The sequence below is a fragment of the Marmota flaviventris genome, chromosome 16, assembly GCF_047511675.1.
Source record: "Marmota flaviventris isolate mMarFla1 chromosome 16, mMarFla1.hap1, whole genome shotgun sequence".
NCBI lineage: Eukaryota > Metazoa > Chordata > Mammalia > Rodentia > Sciuridae > Marmota > Marmota flaviventris.
The window spans coordinates 75,632,042-75,644,986 of NC_092513.1; the positions used below are offsets into that span (position 1 = coordinate 75,632,042).

The 12,945-nt window shown below is 49.3% G+C and overlaps 1 protein-coding gene across 2 annotated transcripts; it reads left to right on the plus strand.

Annotated features, from left to right (window-relative positions):
- Positions 1-344: 344 nt before the first annotated feature.
- Positions 345-12,639, plus strand: S1pr3 (sphingosine-1-phosphate receptor 3). Of its 2 annotated transcripts, XM_071602788.1 has the most exons (3): positions 345-530; positions 9,138-9,342; positions 9,441-12,639. In XM_071602788.1, the coding sequence occupies exons 2-3, from the start codon at positions 9,329-9,331 to the stop codon at positions 10,423-10,425; spliced, it is 999 nt and encodes a 332-aa protein (XP_071458889.1). In that variant the 5' UTR covers positions 345-530; positions 9,138-9,328; the 3' UTR covers positions 10,426-12,639. The 2 variants fall into 2 exon arrangements, with proteins under 2 accessions (XP_071458889.1, XP_071458888.1); XM_071602787.1 differs by having other exon boundaries at positions 9,138-12,639.
- The last annotated feature ends 306 nt before the right edge of the window (positions 12,640-12,945 follow it).

Genomic DNA, 12,945 nt, shown 5'->3' on the forward strand with positions numbered 1-12,945 from the left:
AGATCCACTGAGATAATCTGTCCCCGCTGGGTCCCGGGCGCCTGTGGAACTCGCGGGAGGGACGCAAGGTGTGGGGACCGGTCTGGGCCCAGGACCTGGGGGTCCGCGGCGCCCGCAGAGGACTGAGGAGTGGGGCAGGAGGGCGTCCAGACTGGGTGAGGGCCCCTGCTCAGGTACGGGGGGCCCGATTGCGGGGGCTGGCGCCCGTTGGAGGCCAGGCGGCAGGAGGGGCGGGCTGGGGACACGAGCTGGGGGCGGGAGGAGGGCTCTGCGGGGCCCCGCCCCGGCGGGCCGCTGGAAAAGTTTGTGCTCGGACTCGCTGGAGCAGAGACTGAGCCAGCCGGATCCAGGGACAGGCGACAGCGACCCGGCCCTGAGCAAGTTGGCAGGACGAGCTCAAGGAAACGCCGGGGCCGGAGCGACCTCCCGACCCCCTAGACCCAGGTATCTGAGCAGAGGAGGGGGCGCCTGGGTCGCCGCCGCACCCACCCGCCAGGATGCCGGTGGGCCAGGGTCCCTTCCAGACGGAGGTGAGCGGACGGTACTGGTGCTGGGGACTCGTGGACGCGGACCCGGGTGGGGTGGCCTGGGGGATCCATTGGGCCCACTTTTCGGACACAGTCCCAGGCGGTCCTGGGTGGCGCGGTGACCTGGACGCTGAGTTCACTCACCGCCAGAGCGCTCCACATCAGCATCCCGCCTCCCTGGCCATCCACCCAAGGGACCGAGCCAGGAAGGGGCAGAGAGGGCGATTCCTTTTGAACTACCCTTGGACCGGTTTAAAAAAAGCTGATCTGGTGTGTTTGGAGGGGCGGGGGTGGGATAAACTGAGTGAAACTGAAGTGGCTTGAAGTTCCTTTATTATTTTCCTTGGACAATTAAAAATGTTCGGTGCCCTCCTCAAAGGAAGACCCTGAGGACCATGAGGGTGAAGGAGGGTTGGGTTTCTTGGCCTGGAAAAAATCATTATTTTAGGTTACCCTTAGTTGGTTACAACATTCCAGTTTTCCTAACATATCTCTAACAAGTCATTTAAGGCTATCAAGATGGGAGCTGGAAGTCCAAGTCCCCTCAACACAGTACCCAAGTTCTCAGCAGGAGATGGGCACTGTGAGTTTCATAATTGAGGTGCAGCCTAGGAAGAGACCAGTCTCACAATGGTCTGTGTCTCAATCTATCTTTCTGGTTGCCTCTGTCTCTCTTTCTGGCTTTGGACACTCCCAGTGGCATATTTCCTTGTGGTGTTTTTATATTTAGATGTAAGAGAGGGACTCCTTGTTGGATTTTTAAAGGGAACACACTTTGATTTGAACATTGCAGAAAAGAAAAGGCAGCAGCACAAACAGAGGATTCTTCCATCCTGTATCTAGTGTCTCTGGCCAGAACTCGGAGACTTGCAGAATTAGGTTGCTTTCTAAAATCTGAACAGTAAAATTATCCGATGTTTTATATAATCACATGGGTGTGATTTATTTTTTTCAATATTCTTTTATTCTTTTCTTCATAGATGCAAATCTTGCAGGCAGGTTTAAGGAAACTATAATTCCTAGAAAGTATAGGGGAGGCTGTTGTTCTGCTCCTCAATGACCAGGGCTGGTTTTATATGAGTGGTAGGTGGGGGGTGGGGGGGAATGTATGTATGCACATGCTCTGTTTGAGTCGTGGAAGTGTCCAGATTTTAATTGATACAGAGCTCAATGTTCAGAGGAATTATTGTGTTGCCATAGAAGAACTGCACATTGGGTGTTTTAAATCAACAAACCAACAAATGTTCACATTGGCCCTACTAAAGTCATTCCTGTTTTCTGACACCAGAGATCTATCTACCCTTCAAAGCCAGCCCTTTAGGGCCACCGCCTAAGACACAAGAGAGAATGGAGTCACAACCAGTTTGGAGCTTTGAAAAGGCCATTTTCCTTATAACAGTTGTGAATTTTTTAAGTTCAGGACAGTCCTAATTTTCTACCATATTTGGATGCTAGAAATTCTCATTTCCTGTAGGAGAAGCTCTACGTATAGTCTTAATGACCTGATTCCTCAAAATTCAGAGACTGATTTCCCTCTTTCTGGAAATCATGACGCTGAATTATTTCCGTGGTATCTCTTCCATCTTCCTCCATATCTACAGTATATTTATATGCTCAATAATGAGAATTTGAGCACATCCCAATCTGGAAAAATTGGGGGTTTCCCTATTGTACAACACTTTTTTTTTTCTGCCAAAGCCTGGAGATAACCTCTCAGCAAACTGTTCACAGAGCTAGCTGGAACGTGGTGGGGTAGGTTACCCATGCCCCTCTAGTCTTCACATCTGGCTTTATAAGTCCTCTTTTATCACTTTTGGAACCATTTATATTATTCCTGTGTTGTGCATTTTCTGTTCAATTAAATACCTTAAGAGATTTTCCAGAAGACTTTGGGAGATAATGTTTTGAGGAAAAATAGTTTCAGTTAATAATTCATTTCAACTGTTGCTTTTATCACAGCTCCTGGGCATAAAGTCTCCTGTTTTCTGGTTTGTTTGTTTGTTTGCTTTTGCATTCTATTTTTGAGGAATGGAAGTTGCTTCAATGCAACAAGGCAATAAGCCTGTTAGGTGAAAATATTTGGGGGTCTAGAGTGTGACATCCAGTGGGTGGGTTTTGTCCTGTCAGCAAGCATGCTGCTGGTATGGTCAAGCGCAGTATCCTAGAGTCAGGTCCTCAGTCAGCTTTTTGGTCTTGAACATTCTTCTCCATTTTCCTGGCTTCAGAATTTTCTAAATATTTCAGTAAAGTCCCCAGAGTGTCATTCCAATATTTTGCCAACACAGTAGCTGGGCAATTCTGCTGTAAAGCATACTGGGAAAATTCTTATCATCTCCTAGTAAAAGGACATGTGGCAAGGTGACAGCCTTCCAAAGAGCTTACCCCTGATGGCGTGCATGGGAACCAGATGACAAGGACATCCAGCCCAGCCAGACTCTATGACCTAGGGCAAATGGCCCCTCCCCCAACTTTCATTTCCTATTGTGCACACTCAAGACAGCAAATGGTACTGTGGGTCTAGCCTTGGCACAGAATGGACCACAGGTGGACTTCTTGGGCAGGACACCTCTTGTGTGAATTGGCCTTTGGCTTCCTCACCGAGTCTGTTTCCACACATCTGCATTCATTTTGTGGAAATCTTAGTCGTGATCCAATCCCATGCTCTTGAGAACAGGAGCAGAAACCGTTTGAAAAGATTGGTTAGAAAGCAAAAGGGAGCAGATTCAATTGCCTCCCCTGGACCAGTCTGGAAGCCTAGGAGGATGTTCACAGGGTGCCTGTGTGGGGCCAGTACCCGAGGTTCCTTGGACACAGTCCCCCTGTCCAGGGTTCCATGGACTCTGCCCAGATTCGTAATAGCACCCAGCCTGGTGTGCTGAAGATCGGACTAAAGAGAATTCACCAGAAGCAGGAATCTCCACCAGGAAAGTGAATTCAACTCCATGCTTTGAAGAAGAAAAGTGGGAAAAGATGCCAAACCTTTACCTGGTGTGTCTAGCGGTTGGTATCTCCCAGGGAGCTTCATTAGAGGGCCTAGATCAAAGCGCCAGGCACGTGAGACTGTGTGTAAAGCTTGCATTTTTCCATGAACGATCTGGAGGCCGCGTGAGGTCACCCAAGAAAACCAGAGCAAGGGAAAAGACTCATTAGCAAAGGAATTTCGCTGGAGCCGTGGAAGGCCACCTCATTATTTCCTTTCTGAATTCTTTAAAATGAAAAGAAAAAGGGAAATTCTTGCTTTTCAAGAAATGTTGCTCGTTGGCAAATCTTGGGTGCTTCAATTCAGTTTGGGGGACAAAGTGGTGCACTTTCCCAGGAGAATATTCCTTTTAAAAACATAGCATCTTGCATGTGACCAGGGAAATGTCTTCCTATCTCATTGTGCCTTCCTTTTATGTGTGTGGGGTGGGGGGGGGGGAGGGGGCGTGCTAGACTTTGTAGAAATATTAGCCTTCTTTTTTCCTTTCCCTTCTTTTTATAGTTTGTTTATTTTTCAAACTGACATGTGGAGAAAGTGAATGGCTAGAGTAGAAAGCACATCTGGAATCCATCTGGCCCCCTCTCCCAGGCTCACCTCCCCCCAGGGGATGCTCCTTTGGGAGTGGGGGGAGGTAGCCATGGCTGACATTGGTAGGGTCTAACTTGGGGTCATCCGCCATGGAATCATCTTCTAGAAGGTGTCTTATTTCTTCTGGGCAAAAGAGTGAACATGTTGGTGTTTAAAATGCCTTGAGGGAAGCCGGTGATCCCAGGTCCATGAGGCCAAAGGGAAAGCTGTTAGGAAACAGAGTCCTCTCTAAGAGAAGTTCAGGGGTGAGCAGAGGCTCTCCTTACATATGCAGTGACTGGAAATGTGGATAGGGACAGGCGGGGAGGAGAGCAGACACAGACAATGACATACCTAAGTCCCTGCCAGAGCCAGGGAGGGAGCAGGAGTGAGGGGCTGTCAGGGTGGTCAGGGAGGGTTGGTTGGGGCAGGACTCAGAACGGAGTGTTCGGTGCTGGTGAACTTCAGGCAGGACTCTGCCGAGGAGTGTGGTTGGCTGGAGACCCGGCAGCGCGTCTGTACTTCTGCAATGTGCCACCGCTTTCTGATTCTGCACAGAACTCGTCTGCCCCATAGTTTCATTTCTCAGCACTAGGCTGTCTTTTTAAGTGTTTGGGTGGAAATTAAACAGCAACCAACATGTCACTGCCAGCTCTGGACAATTAGCCTCTAAATTAAAACATGAGACTTCATTCTGTGTCGGTTTTGCCCTGGAGATGAAGGCCAACCTGGCTTCCCATCCTGGTTCCATCTTGCAGGATGGGGGTGGGGACAAGCTGCTGTCAGTGCTAACATCCAGGAAGCCCAGCACCCCTGAGTCATGGCAGAAGTTCATCTTAGACACCAGCATGCCCCTCAGAAAGCAAGGGTAGCCCACAGAAGCACAGGCGTATGTTCACCCGGAGAACACCCTCTCTCAGGGCCATAGAGAAATCACAAACTCGATTGAGTAGAGGGTGACATGTCTGCGCACGTGATGGATGAGAGCAGTCAGGACTGGCCGCATCCCCCAGCATGATTCCCATGAGCATCCTGGTGAGAGAAATGTGTCACACACCTTCATGTCCTGTGGGGATCATTTATGTGAGGGGCAGAAACAGGTGAAACTCACCACAGGATGACAAGCCCAAGACTGTGGTCACATTGGAGGCTAGTGACCAGGAGGGGCACTAGGTAGCCTGAGGGGCTGGGTCTCACCTGGGGCTGTTCTGGGTGCTGATCTCATGGTATTTAGATTGTGTCTGTGTGTGTGGGGGGGGGGGGGGAGACAGACTGACTACCCAGCGCTCCAATAGTGGGAGTACTGAGCAGAGCTTGCTGGGGACAGAGCTGTCGTCTGACAAACTTGAGGTTTGTGGCTAGCACCCTTTAAGAGTAATGGGAAGAACTTGCTCATGATATGCTTTTGACCATTCGCAACAATGTTTAGGCAGAGCCAAAATCAATATGGCCTTTTGGCTTTTAGCCCAGCACTTAACTCTCAGGATGGGGCTAGCTTTGTAATGCTGATAATCCAGAGAAAATAAGCTTTTTAGATTCCATAGAGAGACTGATATCTTCCAGTTATGCAAATGCAGAGAATCGTATTTCACAAAAGACATCCTGCAAAAATATAATCTGTGAGTGATGAGTGTTTAATTAAGGGAAATGATAAATCTAGCATTGATGGGAAAGCGTGTTCACCCTCAAGAGTCATGGTCTTCTTGATGGGTCTCTGTCACATCTTCTACTAGTTTTACTGTGGTCATTTGATGGCTGGTTGCTCGTCTTTATTGTTTTCTTGTTTTTCTGTCGTTCTGTGCAATCTTACCCAGGGGAAGGGAGAGGAAAAAATGTGAGCTTGCATAGCGTTGTCTATTGTTCTATCTCCAGATTTGGCCATTTTAAAGGAACTCATTCCCCCCCCCACACACACCACTTCAAGGCAAAATCCAAAGTGTGCAACACTTTCAAGGGAGCATTGAGGTGTATAAGATGAGGTGTGGGGTTAATGTGGAGGAAACCGCAACACAGGAGACAAGAGGAGTTAGCTCAAAAACAGTCTGAATTATCAAGACCTACCCGCATTACCTGCACTGAGTCCCCAGGCACCAGCATGAGAACCAGGGTTTGTCTCAGTGTGTCATTTTCTGGGGCAGAAAACCCTGGTGGTGGTGCGGATTGCCCAGGGACATTTTGAGATAAACCTGGACACGGAGGTGTCTTGGACAGCACAACTGGTAGCCTGGAGGGGAGGTGGGTGGGACGTGGCAAGGTCCCTAGGATCGATTCAGCAGCAGCGTGGGGATGGCTTGGGCCCAGCATCCACAGGACACAGTGCCAGGGCCCGTTCCCCTCACCATGCAGAGTGGGGAGTGTATCCTCCAGTCACTCTCTCAGGTAAAGAAACAACTAGACAAGCAGACATAAAGGGCACAAGCCTCTGCTGAGCACCTGATCATGTACAAGATGCTGGGAAAGACACGGGGATATAAGGTCATCCAGGCAAAGCGTCCGTGTGTTCATGGGTTTGAACTGCTCAGAAAATTTCAGCTGCTTTTTATCATCTCTGCTCTTCGAAAGATTGCTGGCAATTTTTAAAAAGTGATATGCAGCCTCGGGTCAAGTTCACCAGGGTCAGAAAATGCTACAGAACAGGTAGAATGTGACTTGGGGCTTGAAGGACAGACAAGATTTGAATAAAAATCAGGGTTGGGGGCTGTGGGAAAGCTGCCCATGGAGTGGCTCTGCCTCCAGGAGAACCCCCAAGGTCCTGGCTGGCTGGGGAGCAGGGCTGGATGAGACAGCCCTGGGGGTTGGTTAATGAGAGACATGGAGAGACCTGGGTAGGTGACCCCTACTGTCCTTCATCGTCAGCCCAACTCCAGAGCTGGGCTGCTTTCCTTTCTGAAGTCAGAAGAGGGCTTTGGCCAACATATAAAGGCTTCTGCCAGCATGTGGCATTCAAGCTGACCTTGACCCAAGCCCTCTGTGATCCCAGACAGAGCTCATGGGGGGAGGGGCCCAGCAGTTCCAGGCAGAGCACAAATGTCAGCTCAGACAGCCTGTGGCTTCTAGAACAACCAACCCCTTCAGGCTTCAACACTCTGGAGGAAACCTCTGTGAAGAGGTCGTGAACCCTCTCTGCCCATCTGGGAAAATCTGACTTCCACCGTAATGTAGGGAGGCGAGGGCTTGGACAGATTGTGTGCCTGGAGGGTCACTAGGGTGTGGAAACATTTTAAAGCCACCTTGGCTTCTCAGCCCCACAAGGTAGCCTCAGTGCAAGCTCCTGCACCCTTCAAGGGACTGAGGCCCTCACAGGGCTTGGATTCATACACAGGAAGGAACTTATGGTGAGTGAGACCTTCACATTACACTGGACCCAAAAATGCAGAGCCCCATATTGTTGCCGAGAGATCCAAGCTTCTCTGAACCAGATGTAAGGCTGCAGCTTCAACACCAGGAGAGTAAAGCATCTTCGCTGGATACGCATAATGGGCCATTTTCAATCAACCTCATTTGGTCTTCATTAGATATTTAAATATTCAAATAATTCGAATTAGAAATAAGTGAGTCTAGAAAGATGTCACGTGACCTCACGCGTATGCAAAAGCTAAAATGCTGATTTCACAGAAGCCCAGAGTAGAACAGTGATTACTACAGGCTGGGAAAGGGAGAGGGCAGGAGGAGGTTGGATCATGCACACAAAGTTATAGTTGGATACAGAAATAAGTTCCAGAGTTCTACAGCACAGTAAGTGTCTACAGCTTACAACTATTCAATACATATTTTATAAAGAACTAAAAGAGAGGAATTCAAAACTCCCCAACACAGAAAAATGACAAATGTTTAAAGAGAAGGAAATGCCAATTACCCTGATTAGATCATGACACGTTGTCTACATGGGGGATCAAATCATCACACTGTACCCCATACAAATGTACAATTATCATGAGTTAATTACAACTTAAAAAAAAATAATTCTACTGAAAGCAATTTCTGCTTTAATAGTTGGGTCTGCATCATGGTCACTACACAGGATGCCAATCAAGATGACCACTGGTCAGGATTCAGTGGAGGAAGTATTAAAATTCAGAACCCCTCAAGGGCCCGTGCCTGGATTTGTTGCCTGGGTGACCCCACAGTGCTCTCAGATATGCGGTTTCTTCTGGCTCACAAGCATTGATTTAGTTTTGCTTAACATGCAGGCCTCTGATTTTTGTTTCCCCTTGAGGTGCTGGGGATGGAACAGAGGGCCTCGAGCATGCTCCGTGCACCCCCTAGCACTGAGCTACACCCCCAGCCCAGGCCTCTGCGTGTTGAACACCTCAAAGCCTGCATGGCTCCTCTTGCTGGTCCTTCTTCCCTAACCTCAGCACCAGCCCAGGTTGGCAGGTTTGTGCTCCTGCCTCACCAAGCTTTGAACTCAGGTGCACAGCGGCTGCCTGGTCCACACCCTGCCTTCAGCTGTTCTTCCTGTGGTGACTGCATGGTGGTCAGGCCTCAAGACTCTCTGCCAGGCACACCCAATCCCCTCCAGACCCCAGGGCAAGCTTTCCAAGGAAACATCAGTGCTTCCCACGATGTCACTCCAAATCTCATCTGAGAGGTCTTGAAAACTGAGCAGGCTTCATTCTGGATTCCATCCTGTGGTCCCTTTTGTGTGTGTGTGTGTGTGTGTGGATTTGGTTGGTTGTTTTTTGTTGTTGTTGTTGTGTTTTAGGGTTTTGTTGTTTTGTTCTGAGAAAATCTTGAATCCCTCCAGGTAACTGGGGGAGATGGTTTCCCAGCTCCCACGTGGTAGAGAAAGATTGACAGGGTAGCATCTCCCGGTGCATGAAAGTTTTCAAGTGGAACCTTTATTTGGGTCGGCAGGGTCACATGACTGCATTTCACACCTTGGTAACTCCAGACCCCAAAGCGCTTTCCCTCAATCACTTAGAAACTTGGCCTGTGTTTACAAACCCTCTGCAGCCCTGACCAGGCCAGCTGTCCAAATGCTTCAGCGTTTTCCTCGCGGAGGTTCCTTAGGTGGTGATCCAGCGCTTCATCCCGGGCTCTCTCCTTTCATCTTGTTGCAGGAGGCGGTGTGCGACATTCTTCCTGGACTCCTGCCTGCTCCCATTCCTCAAGCCGCGGCCAGCCGCAGTCCTGCTGGGCTCTTGAAATGAACGTTCCCCGAGCGCCCCCTGGTGGATTGTGGAGGTGACCGTCTGTCGATGCCCAGCGATGGCAACCGTGCTCCCTCCGGGTCCCCAGCCGGCCTCGGGGAATGAGACTCTGCAGGTACATTACAACTACGTGGGGAAGCTGGAGGGCAGGCTGAAGGACCCCTCCGAGGGTGGCAGCACGCTCACCACCATCCTCTTCTTGGTCGTCTGCAGCTTCATCGTCTTGGAGAACCTGATGGTTTTGATTGCCATCTGGAAAAACAATAAATTTCACAACCGCATGTACTTTTTCATCGGCAACCTGGCTCTGTGCGACCTGCTGGCTGGCATAGCCTACAAGGTCAACATTCTGATGTCCGGCAAGAAGACGTTCAGCCTGTCCCTGACGGTCTGGTTCATCAGGGAGGGCAGTATGTTTGTGGCCCTCGGGGCGTCCACCTGCAGTTTGCTGGCCATTGCCATAGAGCGGCACTTGACCATGATCAAGATGAGGCCCTACGATGCCAACAAGAAGCACCGGGTCTTCCTTCTGATCGGGATGTGCTGGCTCATTGCCTTTTCGCTGGGCGCCTTGCCCATCCTGGGCTGGAACTGCCTGCAGAACCTCCCTGACTGCTCCACCATCCTTCCCCTCTACTCCAAGAAGTACATCGCCTTCTGCATCAGCATCTTCATCGCCATCCTGGTGACCATCGTCATCCTGTACGCACGCATCTACTTCCTGGTCAAGTCCAGCAGCCGCAAGGTGGCCAATCACAACAACTCGGAGCGGTCCATGGCCCTGCTGCGAACGGTGGTGATCGTGGTGAGTGTGTTCATCGCCTGCTGGTCGCCCCTCTTCATCCTCTTCCTCATAGATGTGGCCTGCAAGGCCAAGGAGTGCTCCATCCTGTTCAAGGACCAGTGGTTCATCATGCTGGCGGTCCTCAACTCCGCCATGAACCCCGTCATCTACACGCTGGCCAGCAAGGAGATGAGGCGCGCCTTTTTCCGTCTGGTCTGCAACTGCCTGGTCAGGGGCAAGGGGGCCCGCGCCTCGCCCATGCAGCCGGCTCTGGACCCAAGCAGAAGCAAATCCAGCACCAGCAACAATAGCAGCCACTCCCCAAAGATCAAGGATGACCTGCCCCACCCAGCCGCCACATCCTGCATCATTGACAGAAACAGAGCACTTCAGAACGGGATCCTCTGCAAGTGACATCTCCTCGCGCCCAGCTCTGCAGCCAAGCTCTTATTTATTGCATGTGTCGCTTCCATGGGGACCCTTAAAGAGCTGAGACTCAGGACATCTACTTGATGTTGCCTGACAACCTGCCCAGGAGCCGACTCCTGAGAAGGGGACCCAAGGAATCACCAAACCATTTCAATAGACAGCGTGCTTTGTCTGTTTCGGGCACCAAACTACGAAGCTGCTGACGTCATCCACGGCCTTCTACTGAACTCTGGATGCCGCATGCCATTGTTCACGAAGAGGGCAGGTCGGGGCTATGCGATGCACTGGGTGTTTCTCAGCGTGCCTCTGGATGACGTTTTCGTAACTCCACACTACACTGAATGGGTGCTTGTATATCTGTCCCTTTCTGTGTTGCATGGAATTCATGTTCCAGGCGTTTGCCACGTGGTGCCGACATAAAGTCTCAGTATCCCGCACAGTTAGGAAACCAGTCCTGCAAATGTGTTCTGACTGCAGCACCAGGTACAAGGACATGGGTGTGAATTAGGTGGGCCTCTTTAGATTGCTGTGAAGTCTCATGGTAAGCAAAAAGTTAAGGCCTAAATTCCCCAAATAAGGCTTGTCCAAGGCCAGCCCCAGATGTGTGGGTCTGACCCTAACTAGCCCTGTGTCCCTCTGGAGAACTTTAAGCACATCCAAAAGTGAGAGAGCACTTAATTTGGGGGGAGGTGGACTTGTGCAAGTCGCAGCCAGGATCTCCCAAGAGCCCGTGCGCCCCAGCTAACCAAAGAAACAGCTCATGAGGGAGGGGCAGGGTTTTCCCTCCATCCCGGTTGGCCTCACCAAGTCACGGGGGTGTGTGGTCTGCTTCATGTAATGGGGGAGTTTCCATTGGAAGGAGAGGGTTAGAAGACAGAACTCTGGTTCTAGGTCAAGTTTGGATTCTGCACTGGAAAAGTACAGAGTCAGTCATCTCCCGGGACTGTCACCTACGTCAGCAAAATCACAGCTTCCTGAAAGCAGACACTGATCCCAACTATTAGAGCAGCTTAATTGTCAGGTTAGAAAATGTGATCTGACAACTTATTCAGGCTTCAGAGAGATGCATTATAATACCTACATGATACTGTAATTTTATTTTTCAACACCAGTTGAACCTATATCACTGTGTTTACCTTTTAAAGGAATTACTAAGAAGCATCCTTGATCGTGTTCTTCCCCAAGGATCTTACATACAGTATACACAGAAGGAAAATGAGTTTGTGTGTAGGGCTGGCATAGATACACACTCTCTGTGCTCTTTGTAAAAACAAAAATCAAAAGCCACCTTCAGAAGGCTTCTCGCTTGGAGTAACTTCACATCAGCGCCCCCTACTGGTTTTTTTTCTTTTTTAGGGTTAGTGAGAATTTTGCCTTATTAATACCTAAAAAAGCAATCTCAACTCATGAATGACTCTTTGTTAGAGAAATTCCTTCCTGGCAAGTTGCTCTTATCAAGGAAGCTTTCTGTGGGTCCTGGGTAACCTGTACATACTGACCAAAGACCTTCCTCGTTTTTTGTTCCTGTTGAGATATTGGTAAGGAAATGCTCCACGAGGCCTGTACTGTTGCCGACTCTACATCACTGAAAAATAGCTTATTTGGTTATCAAATAGCATGAGAAAAGCCAGGGCATTTCTAGGAAAGCTTTATTGAAGGTTCTGGATTAAGAACAAGAACAATAGAAATGTATAAGGGAGACAAAATGCATTTTCACATAGGAAATGAAATTATTTGATCTGTCATAATGTGGAGTTGCTTTGGGGGCCTTGGGTCTCTCTGTCAGTATGCTGTGTCTTATGGTCACACTTTGGTCCATAACCGTGACTTCTCTAGTATCTGCGCAGGTCAGCTTTCATTCATCGACCCTCTTCGGGGGCCACATCCGTCACTCCCTCCAAGAGACACTATACAGGCTTCTTGGAGATGATGCAAAACTGTTAAGCCATCTGAATTTAAAAATACACTAAGAAAGTAATTATGCTCATTTGATATATACAAAAACCAACCACCTTCAATATCCATATGCACATTCCTAACAAGCTAACCAACTTCCTCACTAGAAGTTGAGTGTGTCAAAGTCGTAGCCCTGAAGTTTGGGAATAGGGTGATCTTATATGCCACAGAGAACCTGTGTTAGATCTCCTTGCAGTTAGTAACCTTTACTATTTCCAATGTATGTTTGTTAAAATAAATAAATAAATAAATAAAACCAAAAGGCCGCACGTAAACCAGTTTTGGGGAGTCCGTGTGGTGGGATTGTTTTCTTGTTTTCACCGGGGCCACCCCTCGGGGTGTTGGGGGAGTGGGCTGCTGCTCATTGGTACCTGTGCTTCTCAGCAACTTGGGGATAAGCAACACTTAGAACCCCAGATCACCTCTTCCCCCTAGACTTGCCCATTCTCATTCTTCACTGAAGCGTTGGTGGACCGGATGCTGTGTGCACCAATTCTGGCAGATTCTTCTGTGTTGAGGAAGTGACACAGGGGGCTCTTTGGATGGGAA